This window comes from Penicillium roqueforti (genome assembly GCF_015533775.1).
Source record: "Penicillium roqueforti strain LCP96 04111 chromosome Unknown scaffold_34, whole genome shotgun sequence".
In the NCBI taxonomy this organism is placed as follows: Eukaryota; Fungi; Ascomycota; class Eurotiomycetes; order Eurotiales; family Aspergillaceae; genus Penicillium; species Penicillium roqueforti.
Window position 1 is genome coordinate 158,584 of NW_024067598.1, and position 21,116 is coordinate 179,699.

The 21,116-nt window shown below is 48.2% G+C and overlaps 6 protein-coding genes across 6 annotated transcripts; 3 read left to right on the forward strand and 3 right to left on the reverse strand.

Annotated features, from left to right (window-relative positions):
- Positions 1 to 3,044: 3,044 nt before the first annotated feature.
- LCP9604111_8561 (uncharacterized protein) lies at positions 3,045 to 4,511 on the forward strand (the record flags this gene model as incomplete). The annotated part of the gene is made up of 2 exons (XM_039076718.1): positions 3,045 to 3,416; positions 3,468 to 4,511. 2 exons carry the CDS (start codon positions 3,045 to 3,047, stop codon positions 4,509 to 4,511), a joined length of 1,416 nt encoding a protein of 471 aa, XP_038925473.1.
- Positions 4,512 to 5,310: 799 nt separating this feature from the next.
- Positions 5,311 to 6,772, reverse strand: LCP9604111_8562 (S-adenosylmethionine-dependent methyltransferase; the record flags this gene model as incomplete). The annotated part of the gene is made up of 4 exons (XM_039076719.1): positions 5,311 to 6,053; positions 6,273 to 6,407; positions 6,498 to 6,659; positions 6,718 to 6,772. 4 exons carry the CDS (start codon positions 6,770 to 6,772, stop codon positions 5,311 to 5,313), a joined length of 1,095 nt encoding a protein of 364 aa, XP_038925474.1.
- Positions 6,773 to 7,477: 705 nt separating this feature from the next.
- Positions 7,478 to 9,788, forward strand: faa4 (long-chain fatty acid-CoA ligase FAA1; the record flags this gene model as incomplete). Its single annotated transcript, XM_039076720.1, has 5 exons — positions 7,478 to 7,914; positions 7,976 to 8,001; positions 8,053 to 8,448; positions 8,502 to 9,646; positions 9,699 to 9,788. The coding sequence occupies 5 exons, from the start codon at positions 7,478 to 7,480 to the stop codon at positions 9,786 to 9,788; spliced, it is 2,094 nt and encodes a 697-aa protein (XP_038925475.1).
- Positions 9,789 to 10,526: 738 nt separating this feature from the next.
- Positions 10,527 to 10,854, forward strand: LCP9604111_8564 (uncharacterized protein; the record flags this gene model as incomplete). Its single annotated transcript, XM_039076721.1, has 2 exons — positions 10,527 to 10,540; positions 10,638 to 10,854. 2 exons carry the CDS (start codon positions 10,527 to 10,529, stop codon positions 10,852 to 10,854), a joined length of 231 nt encoding a protein of 76 aa, XP_038925476.1.
- A 4,324-nt stretch (positions 10,855 to 15,178) lies between these two features.
- On the reverse strand, positions 15,179 to 16,842 carry LCP9604111_8565 (uncharacterized protein; the record flags this gene model as incomplete). Its single annotated transcript, XM_039076722.1, has 3 exons — positions 15,179 to 16,598; positions 16,658 to 16,754; positions 16,818 to 16,842. 3 exons carry the CDS (start codon positions 16,840 to 16,842, stop codon positions 15,179 to 15,181), a joined length of 1,542 nt encoding a protein of 513 aa, XP_038925477.1.
- Positions 16,843 to 17,239: 397 nt separating this feature from the next.
- On the reverse strand, positions 17,240 to 20,060 carry LCP9604111_8566 (uncharacterized protein; the record flags this gene model as incomplete). Its single annotated transcript, XM_039076723.1, has 5 exons — positions 17,240 to 17,430; positions 17,579 to 17,705; positions 17,767 to 17,775; positions 18,729 to 18,750; positions 19,702 to 20,060. The coding sequence occupies 5 exons, from the start codon at positions 20,058 to 20,060 to the stop codon at positions 17,240 to 17,242; spliced, it is 708 nt and encodes a 235-aa protein (XP_038925478.1).
- Positions 20,061 to 21,116: the final 1,056 nt, after the last annotated feature.

Below are 21,116 nucleotides of genomic sequence, written 5' to 3' on the forward strand. Positions count from 1 at the left end.
GGGGCCACAAAAAAGGATGTGGTAGGCTTTGGTTTTCATGGGCATGTGACAATAGAAATCGGACAATTCTCCTCTCGCTTCACAATCATTTTCCAACTGTAGGTCTAGTTGCATCAATGCTATCAACGTGCAGTGCAGATGTAGTTCTCACCTATCTGCGAGTGACACGCGCCGTTGGGACATTTGCTCGCGGATGCAGAGTTGCTTCCGGCTTATTATTAGTTTCCAACTCAACATACATATGCATGTAGGTACTTGACCACAGGCAAACAACACTGCTAGAATCTCTATGCTGCACTCTGCATGTACGCCGATTTATCTGGTTAAAGATGACATAATGAGCGTTATATTAAGACAACACTACGGAGTAACTATGGAGTACGATATCTTTGGATATCTTTCCTCCATGTTTCAGCTCCCACAAAAACGATGAAGAGTATTTCCACGGAATAATGGATATACATGCTCGGAAATATAACCAAAGCAGCAACCAATAAAAGCAACGGCCAAGCTGACCATGATTACGATGTACATAGCAGTGACTATTATTGTCCGAAATACACTTTAACGCATTTAATAAGAAGCAGACTACTAGATTCCCAGGATCATGTCCACCGCAAAGTCAAATATCTGGAGCGATGACAACGATGATAGGCCAGAAGCTCGCAGCTGGCGCACGGGTTTCGACCCTTAGGCCCGCCAGAGCGCACACGTTGAACCAGCCACCAGAAACTGTATCGCGTTCCATCGCACCAATCTATTAATCTAATTCTGGCATCTGGGCCTCCACTTTGGGACCATCGGACTGGGTTTCAAGGGCAGCCCATTTGGTTAGACCAATCGTCTGTACGGGGCATAGTGTCTCATCCTTGCATTATCCACAGAGAATCAAGGCTGATTTATTCACTAGTGAATGATGGGAGCTAGATCGAGAGGGGCGAGGATTGTAAGGATGTGACAGGGGCTATAATCGCTAGGTACGATATAACATACGGAGTACATACATCCGTAAGTAGAAGTAGGTTTCGGCAAGCTTCTATTGTGTATTGTGTCCCTTGTCCTCCCTTAACTTTAACAATGCATGCAAGTTCTGACAATTGCCCTTGACATCCATCAACAAAGGAGAGGCAATACGAGAAAAGCAACGTCCTGCCACTAGACCAATCTGGACTCGAGTGACAGAACGAAGCAATCGTGCAGTGCAGGCTTCCCTGCAGCAAATCATCGTTGTACACACTTGTTGGGCTGCCACAGTGGGTCTTTCCCAATGACTCTGTAAATAATTATTTCTCAATTTCTCATTCTAATCCGAACAATTATATGAGAGGCTTGGTGGGGATTGAAATGCAGGACATTTGAAATAGACAGGGGGGTACTTCTGTCCTCGATTCGGAAGTATACGAACAATAGCTGCCCCTACCGATACTATATCGAATATTGGATTGTATGTACTCCGTCTATACTCCGTAGCACCGATCACCATCGCAAAGTGTAAGATGACTCTTAAATTTTAAATTAAATCTCGGCGCAACTAGAAAAATTTCAAACGCCCACATAACTTCCCCCTCGGCGATTCGTCGATCACTTCTTGTGTGTGAGACCATCTGCGTTAGCGTGCCCCTAGTACGTATGATTATTTCCATTTCCCCACTCGGTTGACAAGCTGTGTTTTTTTTTTTCCTTGTTCTACGGTTCTCGTTTCCCTTTTTTGTTTCATTTTATTCCGTAGGACTCCATACAAGCTCAGCCCTGGTGTTTGTTGGAGACCCATAACTATAATCAGGAAATAGAAGATAGGACTAGATATGTGGATTTTCCTTGATTTCCAATCCTATTTGTTAAATATTCTGTGATATTTATGTTATATCGTAGGATGTTCTAATTACGGAGTCCAGAAAAGATACATAAGAAATTAAATAGATTGCCAGACAATAATATGTGGAGGACCCCGAATGGAGATGTAGACGTGAGGATATCCCATATCCAACTCCGTAATTCTTCCCGCTTCTATGGCTACCATGGAACTTCTCAGGAACAAGTTCTCCCCCTGTGTTACATAATGATCGCCAGGATGAGAACAGGGTAGATCTGTTGCTTCTGATTGGACTGTTCATTCCGGAATTAAGGACGGAGTAGGAAAAATTCAATCGTGGAGGCTCTGATTCGAGGCTTTGACTATCGAGTTTAGCTTTTAGGGTCTACGATACATAACTCGCATACTATAATAAGGTAGGTTACGCCTATTTTCTCCGGGGAAAGCTAAGAAAAACAGAAAACATAAAACCTGAATTTCTAAATTGACCGGATTCCCAATTTCCAATTCCCATTTCCCAATTCCCTAGATTATTAGACCAATGACGCTCAGCAGTAATTTTTAGACTGGTCATGTTTACGCTCCCCCTGAAGGAGATGTCAAGTGACTTCCAATTTTGGTCGATGTCGATCATTGGTCCGGTCGATGATAGTCTCCATTCTGATCCAAGGGCTTTGGTGATTGTGATTTGATTACATGCTAGCGTTGTGCCAATTCCATGGATGGGATTTGGTGGGAAATGAATCTTTGCTTTGTTTGATACTATACAGTATGGTATACATACTCTATCACTATCCTATTTACTATATTCACTGTACTCCTATTCAACACTATGATCTATCCGATCAATCACAATCCTCCCCTGAGTCGATCCCTTACGCCGTTACGGGCATTTTCAAGATAACGGGGGTGCAGAAGGGTCGAGTGGAGTCGCTTCTTACTTTCTATTATTATATTATTTGACATATATTATATTATTGTTTTGTTTTGTTTTATTCCCATTTTTCCCATGTCCACTTTATCGGTATAGTTAGCTCAAGGTCTGAATGTCAATCCTTTCCAAACCGTCGACCCATAGATCGGAGATGGGTCTTCCCTTTCGATCCTTGTCTCATCCTGTTTTCTTTTCTTTTTCGACTTCTCTTCCTTTGAACTTCTTCATACTCTCTTCAGCTTTTGGTGCAGGAGGGTTCCAGACTGTATCACCTCTCGCACCTCCCCATCCATAACCATGACCACTGCACCGCCGGTGCATCACTCTGGCCCCGATAGTGGCATCCCCGGCCATCTCGTCAACCATCTCCCTCGCTACCATCCCATTGCCATGAATCCAAATCCACCTCCACACCAGATGCCGCCGCCGGAGCAGATGGTGCAGAGCCACCATTTCCGCCATTTCGCGCCGCCCATGCATGAACATCATCCGCAAGGAATCCCACCAATACACAGTCCAGCTTCCTTGGAACATATCGAAGCTCGACTCCGGCATCTAGAGCACGAGGAGATGGTCCGGAATGCAACCCGGAGTCGCGTCTTGGCAATGCGAAAGCATGAAGATGAGGAATTTCGGTCAATGACGGAGCGAGCCGAGGCAGAGGAAGAGGTAAGCGATTGGGATATCCATCTGGTGAATTGAGATTCTAAAGCTTCACAGGACCTTCGAAGACAACGGAAAAAGTTAAAGAGAGAGTCCATGGGACTGGGCCTCAATGCCGCGGGCGACTCGCCGCCTCTTCGGCCTACACCACCTCGCCGATTATCAGAGACGAGTGCAGCAACCACATTGGCATTTTTCAAGCAGCAAACACCCCCCGAGCCCCGTCAAGAACCCCTTCCATCTTCATCTCAGGCGCCGCCTCCCTCAATGCCGCCACCCCATTTGCATGCTCAACCTCATCATCAAGCTCCCCCGCCTCCCCCACCATCTCAGCATCAACACCCAATGCTTCCCCACGACTCAATACAAATACACAGCGCTGGCTCCATCCGCCGCAAGCAAAAATACACTATCAAAAACGTAGAGGCATGGGGCGAACGCCACGGCCGACCAGCCGCCCATGACCCATCCGGGCGAGCGTTGTGGAAGAGACCGTCCGACGGAAGCTTAGTATATCTCACCTGCCCGATCCACAGCTGCGGGAAATCAGACTTCGTCACCCTACATGGCTTCATGTGCCATCTCACCAAGAAACACAAAGACCGCACTCTGGGCAGCCAATCCCGCGCCCTCGAAGTCTGCGGTGTAGTCTACGACCCGAACGCTCCCCTCCCGCCAGTCATGAACAACCACCGGGCCTCAACAGAAGGCAGTCCCCTGGGCTCCAATCCCCTGGACCCCGACGGCGACCAGCACTACGAGGACATGGACTCGGAGTCCGAAGGCGAGCTCGAGCGCGAGGGCTCCTACCGAGTCAAGACCGAAGTCCTAGATCGGTTCATGCCCGACGCAGAGGGCACCCCCATTGAACCCGCTGCGGCAACACCCCCCAAGCACGCAGCCAACGGATCAACCAAGCAGTCCATCTCGTCCATCATCGACCGCACCCCCGAAACAGAATCCAGAGAGGCGCTGGCGACTCTTCCGCCGTCGGAATCTGGTATCCAGGGTCCGTCCCCTACATCCACCGAGTCGTCTGTGCCCTCGAAGCGCAAGTACGAATTCTCGCCGCCGGCGGAAAAAGAAAATGCGGAGCCTTAGATGGTGTGCGGAATAATGTTTATCTTCAATGTCGATTTCCGCCGGCAATACATACATACACCTACATAATTTCTTGAGCGTCTACGAATATCAGCGCTGTCGATATGATAATCTATTGCATCATGCTCTTGTATTTCTTGTGTCGGTTAGATGTGCTTCGGGCATGTCTTTTCTCGATACCCTTTCGTTATATATGGGTTGGTTTTGGCGTCTTCTATTTTATTTGAACATACTGGCTCGAAGCTGTGCGCATTACCATATAATGCTTCATAGCTAGCTGCATACTGCATACTGAGCATTTCGGAGTTTATCCATGCGTCTTTTGTCTCGCTGTGAATCACAGCCGCTGGGGGTACAAAATCAGGAGATTATGAGAGCCTTGGCTACCGGAAAGTGCTGTTCGGGTCTTCTGCTGCTGTAAATAAAACTGTCTCGAGATATCGGTAACTCCTTGCTATGTATATAGTACACACTCATAAGCACAAACAAATCAAGCACCTGTTGATAACATCGCAAGCTTCATTGGTGGTCTGAAGTATGTTTAGTAGTTCGTGGATCTCATCTATAGAGGTCTGAAATCCAGACTCATATTCATGTTAGTCCGAGTACTCTTCAAAGTCCCTCAAGTTGATCCCGAATGTTGCTCTAAACAATCTAGCTAGTGATGACCATCTGTAGGTTGTTTCTGATTTTAGTATGGGAAAGCCTCAGCCTAGGACAGCTAGCTATATACAGTACTCCCAAGATAGGTATGAACAAAGCCACCTATATGTACTTCTAATATATCTACATCTATATGCTATCTATCCCTCACCAATAACAAATGCACCAAATATCCAGACCCACTCCTCAATCCCTCCCCAAGCACATCATCCCTCAACCTCCAAACCCGAAACTCCCGCATCGCCTCCCTAAGCCAAGTCTCAAACACATCGGGCGACCGCTGCTGCTGCGCAATAATACAAACCGTCGGTCTGCGGCGCTCCCGCAGTTCCCCAGACTCAGCCACATACGCCGGCCGGAGTCGACATAGCTCCGCGCAGGTGCGCACGAACGGCGCCACGAGTGCTTCGTTGTAGATGCAGTCACAGGAAAGCAGGAGGTCGAAACCTTTATCTTCGTCTCCTTCTCCTTCTTCCTCGCCGTGAGTCTCGTCGAGATCCATACATTCTTTCAGAGAGGCGGCCTGGTCAGTCTCCCAGTCCAGGGTTGTGAAGGAGATATTAGTGACAGGCTTGGCGGTCGTTGGTTTTGATTTTGATTTGGATGCCTTGCTCTTGCTTTTTGCTTTGCTGTTGTTGTTGCTAGAGACAGGGACGGATGCATTAGCGTCGAGATTCGTGCGGAACAACTTGCGCACGTATTCTTGGTCTGTGGCGATGTAGTGGCGTACGGAGGGGGCTAGGACGAGCGCGACTAGTGCGGAGATGCCGGTGCCGAGTTCGGCTACTGTTGAGGTCTGGCTGAGGAGGGCGGTTGTCCAGAGCGGGTTTGAGGGGTTGGTTATCCATTCTGCGAATAAAGGGGTGATTTTCCATAGGACTGGGTTTGTAGGGTTAGTATTGGTTTAATTTCGGGACGGATGATAGTAAATCGTCAAAGCGGGTGGTGGTTGTGGATCAGTCGGGAAGTCGCCAAGGTATCCCGAGGTCTGAGCAAGGGAAAAAAAGGGTCAAGGCCAAGGCTAAGGCATAGCAGGGCAGGTGACAATTACACTATGAACCTCGTGTTTGGGGTAGAAAAGCACAGTGTGACAGTCACCCTCCCCGAGAGCCGAGGCACAGACAATCATCGGATTGGACAATTCGACGCCTCGACCCTCGGCCTGGTCTGGGCATCGGACTCGGGTAAATGACCTGCGGAGTACGGAGTAGTCCGTGCTTGGGTTTGCTGGCTCTGGGGATTCCGGGGACAAATCATAGAAGAACTGGTGTAGATCATGCGAGCTCCAGTCTTGGTGAACCGGAGTCCGTACTTAGTACTTACCGGCGCCTGTAGTTCCTCCCGCGCGATGGGAGGAGAGTAATGCTGGTGATTGATGAATGATGTATTCATGGTCATTGATGGAGATTTCTACTGATGGTGCACGGGGATTGAGCATCCCCAGGTTGTTGCTTGGGATGTCCTGCGCGAAGAGGAGAAATGACTCTATAGTGAGTTTGGTGAGTGACTGGGTAGGTTTGGGGTATCGTATTCGGTGGCGTACCCTCATCCACGTCAATGACCTCTTCATTGGCGAGTAGGTTGATGAGTTGGTCCATAAGTTGGTATCTATGGATGTTATATGGATGTTCTAATGTTTTTATGGAACTTTTATGGGTTGGGTAGCACGTTAAGGGATCACGGGACCAAGGCATATAAATTGGATATTGGATGTGAAATATACCCAGAATACAATATTTATGCCAATCCCAGTGCTTCTACACTTCGTATAAGAGCTATGACTTGTGAAGAATTGTTGGGAAACCCAACAGAAAGGGATAACGGGACCTGACTGAATAGTAACTTAGCGCTTATTTATGCAATTTCGACTTATCCATAACAAAGGCTTAATTTCAAGAAGGAATCAACTGAAACATATTAAATAAAAACAAGACTCCGTGCGTGGTGAAAGTCCCAAAGTCCCAAAGTCGAATATCAACCCGAAAACCTTGGACCTCCTGCGTCATTTGCCGACCAGCCACATATCCAACCTGCCAGGGCCCAACTTTCTCCTCTTCCCCGGTGAATGCTCAGTTCATATCTCATTTTAATACCCCATTTTCTTTCTTGACTTGGTAAGATTCTATTCCAACTCTTGTTCTACCCCGTGGCTTGTTACAGCTCGTGTGCTTTGCCCCTTCCTAGCTCCGTGCTATTCCCGCACTAGCTAACCGCCGTCCCCATCGCGTAGAAGATCTTTTTCTTTAAATATCCTCGATACCCGGCCCCTTCCGCTTTCCCTTTGAGCGAGACACACAGTCAACATGGCGACGCAAAACATTCACCTCCAGCCGCGCATGGTCAAGAAGGGCCCTTTCTCAATCGAGGCGCCCGGATATGAGCCCGTCCCCGGTGAGACAATCCCACGTCGACACCCCAAGGCCAAGAACGGCCTCATTACGACCCTCGAGGATGTCTCTACCACTTATGAGAATATGCGCCGGTCTGCTCGCGTCTTTGGCAACGCCAAAGCTGTCGGCAGTCGCCGGCTCATCAAGACCCACGTGGAGAACAAGAAGGTTAAGAAGATCGTGGACGGTGTTGAGCAGGAGGTCGACAAGAAGTGGACTTATTTTGAAATGAGTGGTTATACCTACAAGAGCTTCCTCGAATATGAGAAGCTGTGTCTGGAGCTTGGTTGCGGTCTCCGTAAGCTGGGCTTCGAGAAGGAGGGCAGAATCCACCTCTACGGTGCGACAAGGTAAGACATTGCGCCTCCAAAGAGATTCGGAGCCAGATGACTGACTTGATTATTCTTATAGCGCACACTGGCTGGCCATGTCGCACGGTTCGTTATCCCTATTTCCATGACGCGAACAAACCCACTAACCTACTACAGGTGCTGCATCTCAGTCCGTGACAATTGTAACCGCGTATGATACCCTAGGCGAGGAAGGCCTAAAGCACTCTATCGTTCAAACCGGTAGCACTGCCATCTTCCTCGACCCCGGCCTGCTGAAGTCGCTTATCGACATCCTCCGGAGCGTGCCTACAATCAAGCACATTATCTACAACACCGACACGGAAATCGACCAGAAGATTCTTGATCAGTTACACAGCGAGTTTATTCACATCAATGTGCTGAGCATCGAGGACTTGCGTAAGCAGGGCGAGGAGAACCCCGTGGAGCCTGTTCCCCCTAAGCCGGAGGACCTGTGCTGCATAATGTACACCTCGGGCACAACAGGCGCACCGAAGGGCGTGCCATTGACACACGCCAACGTGATCGCTGCCAGTAAGCTGGAAAGAATCCTCCGAACTGTCTATTAAGCTAATATCTCGCAATAGCTGCTGGTGTCCACACCGTCATCGGTCCCTGTATCAACCACACGGACTCCCTCCTGACCTATCTTCCCCAATCGCACATTCTGGAATTCATGTTCGAGAACCTGTGCTTGTTCTGGGGTGGTACCATGGGATACGGTAACCCCCGAACGTTGTCCGATGCCTCTATGTGGAAGTGCCTGGGTGATATCAAGGAATTCAAGCCTACCGTTCTGGTCGGTGTACCGGCCGTGTGGGAGTCAGTGAAAAAGGGTGTCTTGGCCAATCTAAACAAGGCCAGTTTCGTGGTCAGGGGTATGTTCTGGGGTGCCATGGCAGCCAAGAGTTTCCTCATGTCCACCGGCATCCCTGGCTCAAACATGGGCGCCTCAATTTTGGACGCCGTTGTCTTCAAAAAGCTAAAGGAGGCAACCGGAGGCCGACTCCGTGTCATCATGAACGGTGGTGGCCCCGTCTCCAAGGAAACCCAGGTGTTCTTGTCCATGGCCATCGCCCCCATGGTTAGCGGTTACGGTCTAACCGAAACCTCTGCCATGGGTGCCCTGAACGACCCCTTGGCCTGGAACCCCAATGCTCTGGGTGAAATTCCCGCCTCGATCGAGGTCAAGCTTGTTGACTTCCCCGATGCTGGATACCTGGCCTCGAACCACCCCCCTCAGGGCGAGATTTTCATCCGCGGTGGCAGTGTGACCAAGGGCTACTTCCACAACGAGGAGGAGACCAAGGCTGCGATCAATAAGGATGGCTGGTTCATGACCGGTGACATTGGCGAGTTCGACCCCAACGGCCACCTGAAGATCATTGACCGCAAGAAGAACTTGGTCAAGACCCTGAACGGTGAATACATCGCTCTGGAGAAGCTAGAGTCTGTCTACCGCTCGTCTCCCGTGGTTGGCAACATCTGTGTCTACGCCGCCGAGGACCAAGACAAGCCCATTGCTATCATTGTCCCCGTCGAGGCGGCACTGAAGAAGATTGCCCACGAGAACGGTATCGATGGTGACACCATCGAGACCCTCGTTCACAACGAAAAGCTCAAGACGATCGTCTTGCACGAGCTGCAGTCCGCCGGCCGCGCGGGTGGCTTGAAGGGCATTGAGATTATTAACGGTATCGTGCTATCCGACGACGAGTGGACGCCGCAAAACGTAAGTGATTCTCAAGTTATCTGGGGCTCGAACTCTGCTAACGAGACATTAGGGTTTCATGACTGCTGCGCAAAAGCTCCAGCGCAAGAAGATCGTCGCCCGCTACGACTCCGAGATCAACAGGGCCTACGGCAAGAAATAAAAGCGTGTCAAGGTGCTTCATTCACTGGATTTCGCTTCGCCCTTGTGTTTTTTATTCCTATTTTATTTCCCTGCTGTATTGCTTGCGCTTTGAGACCCTCTCTGTTATTTTCACGGTTCAATTTATGATTATCTTTTGTGACTCTTGCTCTTATTGATATTCTGCCACGATGAAGATGATATAGTAATCAATGTGGGCATGAAATGATCGGCATCACGAGGACTTAGTCTATCGTAAATTCGTAATCGACATATGGGCCTCGTATTCTATAGAAATACTTTTTGATTGGCTATTCTCGCACCCAAAGAGGTTTTTAGTCTAAGAATGTCTTCAATGATTTCATTTACCCGGCCAGCTATCATACATCCAGCAAGTCTATCATATACACAGAAGTACAAGCATGTACGTAGCAGTGCTTTGTCCGAAGTATCCCGGTACCTCATTTATCAGCCACAGTTACACCACCCCCCAGCAATTCACAAGTATCCGGGGTTGTCCATGTACCTGGCAGGACTTAGCGGCAGACAAAAAGACACACGTTCGAACCCGTCGCACTGGTACAGATTGAAGTATAGTCATAGAGTTCGCTAGCCTCAGTTACCAAGCAATCCCGTGACCGAAAGTGTAGATATCTCCACGTGACTCTCTGTCCGTTGAGTAGCAAGTTGAAAGTCAAGTCACACATTGCCCCCATTATTGCCTCCCTCCAAGACTAGAATAATCTCATTCCCAGTCCAAATGTCTCTCTGGAGGTACGTGACACAGCTCTAAACCGACCAACCCCGGCACACACCAACACCCGGACTACCGAGGCAAGAAAGAAAGTCAAGAAACTAACAAGCCTCACAGCTCCTACCGCGGCCTCGCCCCCAAAACCCGGGCCCTGTTCGGTATCGGTCTCATGGCCTGGGCAGGCATCGGACTCTGGACCACGCCCCAGGTAGAAAACGCATTGGGCATGCAGCCTACGAAAGAAGAGCAGGATGCGCTGGATCGGAAGTTGGCGGTGCGCGTGGTGCGTATCGGAGGGGAGGAAGGGGAGATATCGAATAATCGAGCAAACTGAGCAATTGATGAATTCGACGAAGACAAGGCGCGGGAATGGACTCTGGGAGCTCATGTGATCAGCCCATGGGCTGGTGATGGCGATGGGCTATGGGGTGTGCTTTGTGGTCGGCTGTGATTATCTACGGGAGTCATGGGTGCAGTCTCACGGAACCACGGACTTGAACGCGACTGGCCAGGAAAGGGAGAGGAGGGAAGTGAAGCCAGTCCGTTGCAGACTGCCGGGCTGGTACGGAAGGAAGTCTTTCCCTGGGGTATTTTTGTTGAGTCAACCTTCCTCCAGAAACTCAATTGCAATTGCAATTGCTGCATTGCTTCAATTCGCTGCGCCCGTGTCCGTGCCAGACGTCTAAACTGCCTATCTACATACCGCATCTCTATCCATCCCCCCAACGCATCGGGACTCCGGGATTCAAAAGAAGACCCGGTCCGGATGGTCACTTACTATGTACCTACACTAGAAAGCGGTCATAGCGACCAGTCTGCCACTGTTTGTCTCGTCTTCGCGTCCCGCCAAGACAAAAAAGAAAAACAAGCAAACAAGCAGTGCTCAGTGGCTAGTGGCTGACGCCCCCCGTTCTCGATGTCCGACAGACCTGCTATGCGCGTGCACGTCCTCATCGGAAAGACTACAGGGAAATCATTCCGGCCGTACCCTGTCTTTGCCCATGCTCATGCCCACGCCTGTCCGTGCGGCTGCAACGACCCCGGCTTCCACTGCCCTGTTCGCAGCACAGGGAAGTATTGGGTTGCTGCAGTCAGCGGCCGTCTTTCCCTGCCTAGCCTCACCTCGCGGACGTTTTATTATTTCCTTTCTGGGGCATTGGTTGGGCATTCCTGTGGCTCGGAAGATTTACTGCGGCTGAGAGGGTGGATCGTTGCTTAGCCTGGCCCGGATCGTGACATGTTGGTTCTTGTGGCGAGTGGCCAATTAGAGGTCGATTTTAATTTCCGACCTTTCTCTTTTGTCTGATTGGGAAAGTGATGCGAGGGGCAGTTGGTCTGGTTGGGATTGGGCTTTACTACGATTGTTTGTTTGAGATTTTGGGATCTCCTTTTCTATACTTCGGTCATGGGGTCAGTTCGTGGGTTATTTGGAATATGCGTGTCTAGGTTAGCTTCTACTCTAGTTATCGAATACTTGTCGCATTGCCTAGATGGGACGTCTTAGGGTCATATTGTTCCAAGGTAATGTGAAACTATTATCAAAACACGTTATATCGATAAGGCTAAAGCAAGAAACCTCGTCGGTATACAATCGTAGTGCGGCTCCAAAGTATTGTTTCGGAACTTAGTTCTATGATATCATTCATATTGTAGCACGAGGGACCCCTTTACCCTTAGAAGACACCTTGTGCATCCCAAAGATCGACGCTCATCAATCGGGGTAATCGGAGATTCGATCCATAGGGACTCTTCGTCATGCCAGTCTCGATAGATTGTTTTCATCTTTATTCTATTCATAGATGCCATGATCTCATCCAAACTCGTAGTTAGCTCCCCGAGAAAGCTATTTTCAAAACATTACCTCGGATCTACAGAGCGGTCATGTGTTATTTCGGGTAGGACACGACTAGCACCATGCTCTGGAGGCCGTTGAGGTGGAACACGACCATGCTCCTTCGATGGCTGATAGCAGGTAAACACTTTAGCTGATCCATAGCTCCATCTGGAAGAAATAACCAGGTACGTTCGAACATACGTAGAAGCTAGCTTCCTAGCTCGCAATGCGTCCAAGACAAGCGGCGAGAGTTTGTATTAGAGCAGCTGTGGCATGGACAGGGTTTATTCCTAGTGCAGTAGCAAAATCGATCGCGGAGATGTTCATGCAGAGATATCACTGTCCATATCCTGTCTCTTAGGCAATAGAGATAGATATCTTACCAGGCTAATTAGGTTAAATATCAAGTCTTCAGACGGATTGTCTTATGGGCGTCTTGGCTCGATCACGGATAGGGTTGATTATCGTCGTACTGACAACCCGGTGTCCTTTACTTCAGGCTTGTGCCTTGCCGCTATAGAACGTAGTCTCCTTGCTTTTACTCTTGAGCTTTAAATGCAGTTCCCGGAATTTTTTGACGCTTTTTATTGGTGCTTTCTGTATGGATATTCCATGCTAGTAAACTATGGTCGATCTCGCGTGGAGAGATGGACTCTGTGCTAGTCCTGCGATGTCTGATCTTCAGATGATTGTAGATTATCTGCGTAGGTGCAGGAGTGGGAAGCATAGCAATGTAACCTATTTGACTGTGACGATAGAGTAGATCAATAAGATTAAAAGATGTAGATAAGGGCACATATACGGAAATACCATGAAGTATGAAATAGTGGCAACACACCAGGATATCAAAATGCCCAGCCCGACCAAAGACCATATTAGGAGTGTCAACTCAAGGTGTCGAATAAGAACCCCAAGCGCCTAGGATTGCCCTTTTGTCTGACTCCCCTTGTACGACGTGCAGAAGTACCTATCCAACCGGTTATGAGTAAACAACCAATGATATTAGACCTACCCCAAGTATCCGAGCATTTTTCTCAGGAAGAATACAAAACATTTATTCATTTCCCTTCGGAATGGGAAATATACACCCCTCCAGTGGCAAAACCACGGTATATACCAACGAGACTTGGCACAAAAGCTGGACTTGAACCCAATTGTTTCAGATAAAGTCAAAAATAGTCTGATTCTAACAAGAAACCTTCATGATCCACATACTTACTATATCTCCCAAATCTCTTACCGCATGCGGATGTAAGGTTTCTCCCCCGGCCCTTCACCAGGGATGTTATTGACAAGGATCCGAGTGTTTAAAACATCGGAATATGCCGAGGTGCAGCGCGGCTTGGCTGATACGAGGGTATTTCTCCTTTGGATAATTTAACATGAGACATGAATAGGTTTCATTGGAGAGATTGGATCTTTTACTTTAGCATACCGTCGAACTGATGGTCACACCAACGCCTGTTTTGTTTCACCTGATATACTTAGATAGAGATAATCGCATGTTGAATTTATAGCTAATAGCCAGACAGGGCTAAGCTGACATGTACGTACATTGTCATGAAGCATGACCTGCACTGCTGTCGATCAGGATCTGCATCTAATGATTTCTTACATTTAATAATACGATTAAAGTGAAATCCTTTATACTACCTTGCTATAAATCTCTGCTGCCTAAGAAAGCAAACCCTAGCCCTCTCAGAACTCAACAAACAGACTGCTCCTTAACTCTCCAATTGGCTCGAAACACCATGATCCATTCTGCATGTAACCGTTTCTCTCGGAATATCTGCACGTACACCGTCCACGACGGAAATAGTGCCCACCTTGCTTCGTTTGGTTTTCAAGACCGGAGCCTCCCCAAAAAGCAAAAGCAAAGAAAGTGGGAATTAAGTAAAAAAGAACTAGTAATAGCGCCACAATAAGCCCTTTAATCTTGCATGGCCTTTTAATGAACTCAACCCAATCATTCGCTCATTCCCGCAGGCGAAATCCATGTTTGCTTACTTCGGCGGGCGTCAGTCTATGTAGTCATCAGACACGAAAAAAAGAGTCCTGGAAGCAAATTACCGTAGGTCCTTGCTTCAGGTTTGATTGGGTAGTTGAGTTTGGGAGAGGTAAAAAATAAAACAAGTCAAACAAAACAGCAGAAAAAAATGCGGAAAAAAGGCAAAAGCATCAAGGCAGAGACCGCATAAGTCCATATCCATTGAAAACCGGACTGGCAGCCCTGTAATAGATGAAGACCAGGACCAGGACCGCAGCAAATAACGGTTCCTGGCTATGAAGAGAGCAAATCGGGGAGTTTAGGGGTACGCCTTTAATGTTTGTTTTCGAAGATTTGTGTTTGTACTATAACCTAGCTTTGTTGTGATATTGTCTTTGTACCAATACTTAGACAATGCTAATTCAACTCTCATTATCGGATTACTATAATATCAAGTCCAGATCTTAATCAAATCGGTTCTATTCGCTAGCATATTCCGACATTTGCTTTTGAAGACAGTCTTAATGGCATTCTGTATGCTTTTTCTCCGAGGCAGACACATGAAATGAGACAGTATCTCGAGTAGAATTGGAGCGAATCAAAAGAGATAAAGAATAGATCACAATGAAATAAACAAGGGCCACTAATCCCACTAGCAACCAGATGATAGGAAGAATAAAATAAAACAACGAATAGAAATGGCCTCATGATCCCCCACGCCGTCCTGCACCAGTGCATAACCCCTTTTCCATTTGGTCGTATCGAGCATGATAAAAAGAGAAAACACGAGAAGAAATCGAGATAATTCAGAAACCAGGGGCAAAACAAAGGCACAGCCTAAGTACATAGACTATGCGAATTCTGGATCGGATCGTAACGGCTATAATTCGTTGAGTAGACGGGGTCATATCCACCAGTATTAGACTGGCGATGTTGGTGGGGAACCCCTGTGTAGGTATTATCCTGATATGGATCTGATTTGAGGTAAAGGTCAGACTTGATTGTGTCCATGGGGTCCATAGTGTCAATCATTGAGTACTCGAACCCAGAGGAAGACGAAGAGGAGATGAGAGGACTGTCGCTGAGTGGAGAATGGTCTGTAACGTTAATTTTCCGATGATCGGATCTGCCGTAAGAAAGACCATTTCGATGCGACGTGTCGTACACGAGCATGTGGGAACGACCCGTTTGGCCCAGCCCATGAGGAATGACACCACAGGTGTTGTCTCCGCCAGCCCCATCCGGACCCATGCTACCAGTACTGCCACGGCGTCCGTCCTTGTAGTGACCGGGTGAACGTCCGCGGACGACCAGGGGGTGGGAGTGGCGCCGGGCGATTTGTACCCACTCAGTTTCACCTGGGACCGAGCTAGCAACCTCAGCGTACAGTTCAACGACCAGATTGTAATATTGTTGCTGGGCACGGCGCTTGCCATTGTTGGCGGTCGCTTTCTGGAATTGGATACGTTCGAATACGTGGGACGTTGGAGGCTGACATGGCTGAGGTGTCCCCGTGAAAGAAGGGTTGTAGTCCATAGATTGCGAGCCAAGGGGGAATCCCGAGAGACTTCCATTAACTGTTGAGGTTGATGTGAATGAAGGCGGAGGTGCAGGCTGAAGAATGACACGACCTGGTTTGCGTTCGGATTGCTTGTCTCGCTTTGGGGTGTGTTGAACAAGTTCTCGAGTTTCTCCATATTGACCGTTCACGATAGCAGAAATGGCCATTGAAAATCCACGGATTGGTTCAAGGGTCTGGTCAGGGTAGCGGATGTATAGAGGAGCATTGGGAGGCCAAGGATGAAGGCCAAAGCCGCAGGTCACCGCGAAGTAGTTGCGGCGATAGCAAGTCCACTTGCCCTCAGCCGGAAAGGGCCCTCGACCCATTTTTGCTTGGACATCTGGTTTCACCGTCTGATATTGGCCACCAAACTCTGCAACAACTGTATGAAGGATAGTCGTGTCGTCGAAAGGCGGAGCCTCAATCTGGGGCTGTGAGCGTTGTGGGGACTCGACTATCGGTTGCTGATACATATTATTCTGAGATCGATCCATCCCGCTGTCTAAGGCGCGTGGAGTGCCCGGATACCCATGACGGGAAAGATCGTTCATTCCCCCCATAGGCAAGCCGATATTTCCAATTCCGCGCTGTAAAGCGTATGAACCGTAGGAATTATTGCGCCCCATGAGTGCCGGAATGGAGTTCAAGGCATGCCCTGAGCTCTGCATCCCCGTAGGCATTCCAGTTGGCGGTTGACTAGAGGAAAGATCAGTACTGATGAACCTCATCCACCTTTACAGGAGCGTAAAGCTTACAGCGCTGGCACCCGTTGATAGTCTGCCATTCTATCAAAGGGATGCTGAAGTCGAGAGATATGTGGGAAGAGGGGACCAGACGTGGGCGAAAATGAGTCTTCACATCGCAATGTATCAGTCAAAGGAAGTCTCTCGGGATTGAAAGTAAGAAAGGGCTTACCAGGACAAGAGTCTGGCGGAGTCATTGCAAGAGCACCCGAACTAGAATATCTAAAGTGAAGAATGGCTCAGTAACAGCTCATCATGGGGAATCCACGTGCGATCGCCTGTAATTAAAACAGTCCAGAAGATATCATATGAGTCCGGGAGCGGCACGGAAACCATGATGCGTAAAAAGACAATGGAAACGGGGGGCGGGGGGCGAAAGAGGCAAGGACCTCAAGACACGGCACGAGCTCAGATGAAAAGGACAAAACATCGGAAGAAAGACATGCAGGCAGCAGATTGGTATGGAAGGTACCGAAACAGGCTGGACTGAAGTTCAAGCTGCCCGGACCCGGAGGAAGCGCAGCGACAAGGGGGTCGAGAGGCTGACCGAGTGGAGCGCAAGGGCAAGTCCGGATTGAAAGAACGGAAAATAACTTACTGTAAATCCTGCATCAAAGGATGCTGTGCGTGGTACCTCACGCCGTTGGTGTCAGGCATGGAGACGAGACCTCCGACTCGCTGGCTGTTGTCGTCTTCGTCCGTTCCAAACCCTGTCACATGAGAGTTCATATAGTCACCCTCCGAAGTAACGGGATCGTTCAATGAGAATACCTCCGAGAGAAGTGCTGAGAAATTCATAGGTTAGAGATGAGGAAGATATATGGGGAAGAGAAAAAAAAAGAAAAGAAAAAGACAAAGGCAAGAGAAAACAACGTCGATGTCGAATCAACCGCATGACGGAATAAACAGGGAATGAAAAAGAGAGAAGCTTACAGGGATTCATCCTGAGCGTGCTGATACCAGGTGCCTCGAGGACCCTGAAGTTTTTGGTCAATGTAACACCGGGCGAGACGCCAAAGCTGTCTGGCCCTTGAGGTCTTGGGTGGCAAGAACTTGATGTCTAGAATAGCAAAGGTTAGGTAAACACACAATCAAATTCTCTCACAGTACTTGATTGTTACCTTTGACGTCTGGATCACTCAGAAGGTGGGTGCTTTGAGCCTATAGAGGTGGGAAAAAATCAATACAGCTCCTCTTGGTCTTGGAGATAAACCAAAACACAATTCTCACAAGAAGTTGTTTGGAAGGCAAGTAGCAAACACGGAGTAAAGGGAGGGTGGGGGAGAAAGAACGAAGAAGTATAAATGAAGATAGGAAAGGCCTTTGGGTTATAAAGTGAGCGTGAAGAGTAATACAATATAGTATGCTCAGTAGAACGGTGCGTAAAACGGTGCCCTTTTCGATGTTGACAGGAAGTAGATGATCGTCCGGGAGCCAAAAGTGCGTCACCGGTTTATAGACATGACTTCCTAATTGGGCGATCTCGCATTAACTTAAGTCATAGGTACAAAAGTACAAGAGAAGAGTGTTGGAATCGATCGGGCCAGAACTTATAGTGTTCTTTGCAAAGATCTTAAAGGAGAGGGGGGTATGGAGAAAGAGAACTGTAGAGAAGAATTAGCCCAAAGCGAGCAAAAAGCCAAGAATCCCAAAAAGCACAATAATAGCAAAATAGCAAAATAGCAATCGCAGGCCAACGGAGGGGCAACAAAAAAGAAAACAGAAAAAAAACAAAAAAACAAATTGAAAAAAAAAATAATCACAGAAGGGGAAAGGAAAAGACACTGATGTAATCTGGTGTGACAGCCTGGGGACGACGAGCAAATAAAAAGCTCTTGTCCCGGCACAAATAGGTAAGTATCTTGGTATTGCAGCAGGGTACTTCCACTTATGCAACCCTAACTTGGTATTTAAGAACGGCCGAGCAGATCTGGAGGAATCATCTCTTTTGACAGGTTGCAGGAAGTAGATATGCGCTTACCTAGTTGTATAGATGTATAGGTATAGATAGTTGTATAGTTGAGTAGTTCGATATGAGGGCTGAGACCAGATGTATGTGATTGACTTTATCCCCGGAATTAACAAAAGGTTGCAATTGGTATGTTCTACCCAATGAAGCTTCCGGTCTATGATATTGTCTAGAGCCGTTCTCGGGATTGTTGGAGGATCATTAGTCTATCCTGGTAAGGCTCAGGGCCCACTAGTGATGGTCTAGCCGAGAGGCGACTATAACCACGAGTTGGATCTGCCAGGGACAGTGAAATACGCTGTATTCGGTAAGGCTCCAATGGGGGTGGTGGATTTGCATAGGGGTCCAACCATAATCGAAAGATATCCGGGTTATCATTTTCTGTGTATGATCTCTGTGGGAAAAAAAAGAAATGAACAATTTTCTTTTTCCTCAATCATTTGTATTTTGAAGTCACGATTTGGAATTTTGACGGGGTCGAGCGCAATGAGGAGAGTAGCATCAAATCATCATCGGCTCCAGACAGTTTGATTGTTGAAGGCGTATGGCATTGGTCAGAACACCCCATGTCCACGGGTTGCGTGCTAGAAGGACCCGACGGCGGCTGCACGGACCGTAGGTAAGGCCGGTACGTACACGTTGTATGTGTTTTTCATTACAGATAATTCCCGATGGGATCAGATGTCCTAGTGCGAATACCCGACAGACGGGTCGCTGCAGGAGAGCGAAATAAGATGAAACTAGAAAGGATAGAGGAGATGATCGACCTCCGGGATATGTAACTATGCAGACCCATGACAGGGACGGTTGATGTATCAGACTTGGAGGACCCCAGACCAATGATAAAAAAAAGGCGAATTAAATATGAGAAATGACCAAATCGGGTAGAAGTCCTGACCGAAGTCCGTAATGTTTCCAAGGTCTGTCGGAGTAGTTCCCGTCATATTTAATTCTTTTAAGCCGTAAGAGGCTCGAGGCACGAGCTGCGGTTCTTGCATGAAGGAACTGGACGATCATGCGATCGACAAGTTCCATTAAGCATGTTGCATTGTCCATGTTGGCGGTGTTCACACCGACAGAACCGGACCTGGGAGAGCAATAAAAATAGCACGTTCGAGACGATGCACCCCAAGATGGAGTATATCCACTCCACTCCGAAAGAGAGATTGTTCTGGTAGCGGTTTCTCTTGCGGCGCGAAACCGTGCCCTAACTGCAGACGGGGGGTCTCCAGTCTCCACTAGAGAGGCTAAAGCAGCTCGGTGGGGTATACAATGATTGCGGTCCGTACCCGGGAGCCTTTTCCAGAAATCGAGCGGCACTAGTCCCACCGTTCCGTCAATGAAACGTCCAGGGAACTGGAATAGATTGGAAAGATCCTGGTCTCCATGAGTGGACAGTCCTGATCGTGTCGACAGAACTGCATTAGTGGCTAGAAGATCGACCATCCTGCAGGAGGCTGGGTGAGATGGCAAGGTGCAGTGAAGAAGCACCCGCAAGCTTGTGATTGGGTAGGGTAGATAAGCCGTATATTCGATTTCCTCAGTGGTTATGGCGGGTATGTTGTGCAGCTATTCGCCCCCACGGGCACATAAGACCGTGTGGGTACCGAATCGGTAGGGAGTACTCCGAACTAGGTGCAGGATTGATTACCCGTACCAAGGTAATAAAGTACTGATCAACTATACCAACTTTCAGAATTCCAAGGGAGACAATAGTGAACAATAACATATTTCTTTTTGACTCTGGGGGGTCAGCCCCTTCCCGGATGACGGGGCTGACACGTGCAGGGGCGGTGAACTGGACGAGATTTATGTAGTAGGTACGTGGGTTTTCATATTAGATTAGTGGATAAACTATGTACCATGTACTTGTGTTCTGCCTCCTATTAGGGCAGTGCAGTAATTGTTGATGCTTAAATTGATATAGCCAGCATACATTTCATTCGAAGGTTAGGTGCTAAAATTAGGGCCCAGGGGCTATATTCCTAGTTCGACATTAGGCGCCAATTGAAATCAAATAATTTGTGCAACTAACCCCCCCGGAAGACACTATCAGATCCATCGGTCCACCCGTGAACTCTCCACATGTCACTTTTCGACATATCAACTCACTCTACTTGTGCTCAGGTACGGAGTACAGAACTATAGATACAGGAAACGAATGCCCGCAAATTGTCCGATACGGTACGTCCAGGGCTCACTGCAGGTACCTCGAAGCCAATGCCAATAATTTGACTTTAGAAATGCATGAACCCATCTATGGATGCTCTCGACATGGATTAGCCCCAGAACCCTAGAAGCCGGAAAACTCTGACAGCTTGACGTTGCAACTGTCTCAGTCCATCTGTCTCTGTTTCGGGCACGTGCCATCTACCGAGTCTGTCCTCCCAATGGTTGAAATCTCAGAAAAGAAAAATATATATATTCCCGTGCAACAATTCTTGGCTGCACGTCAATGGCAAATCCAATGCCATGCCCTTCATTGCTGGTTACATTCGGGTG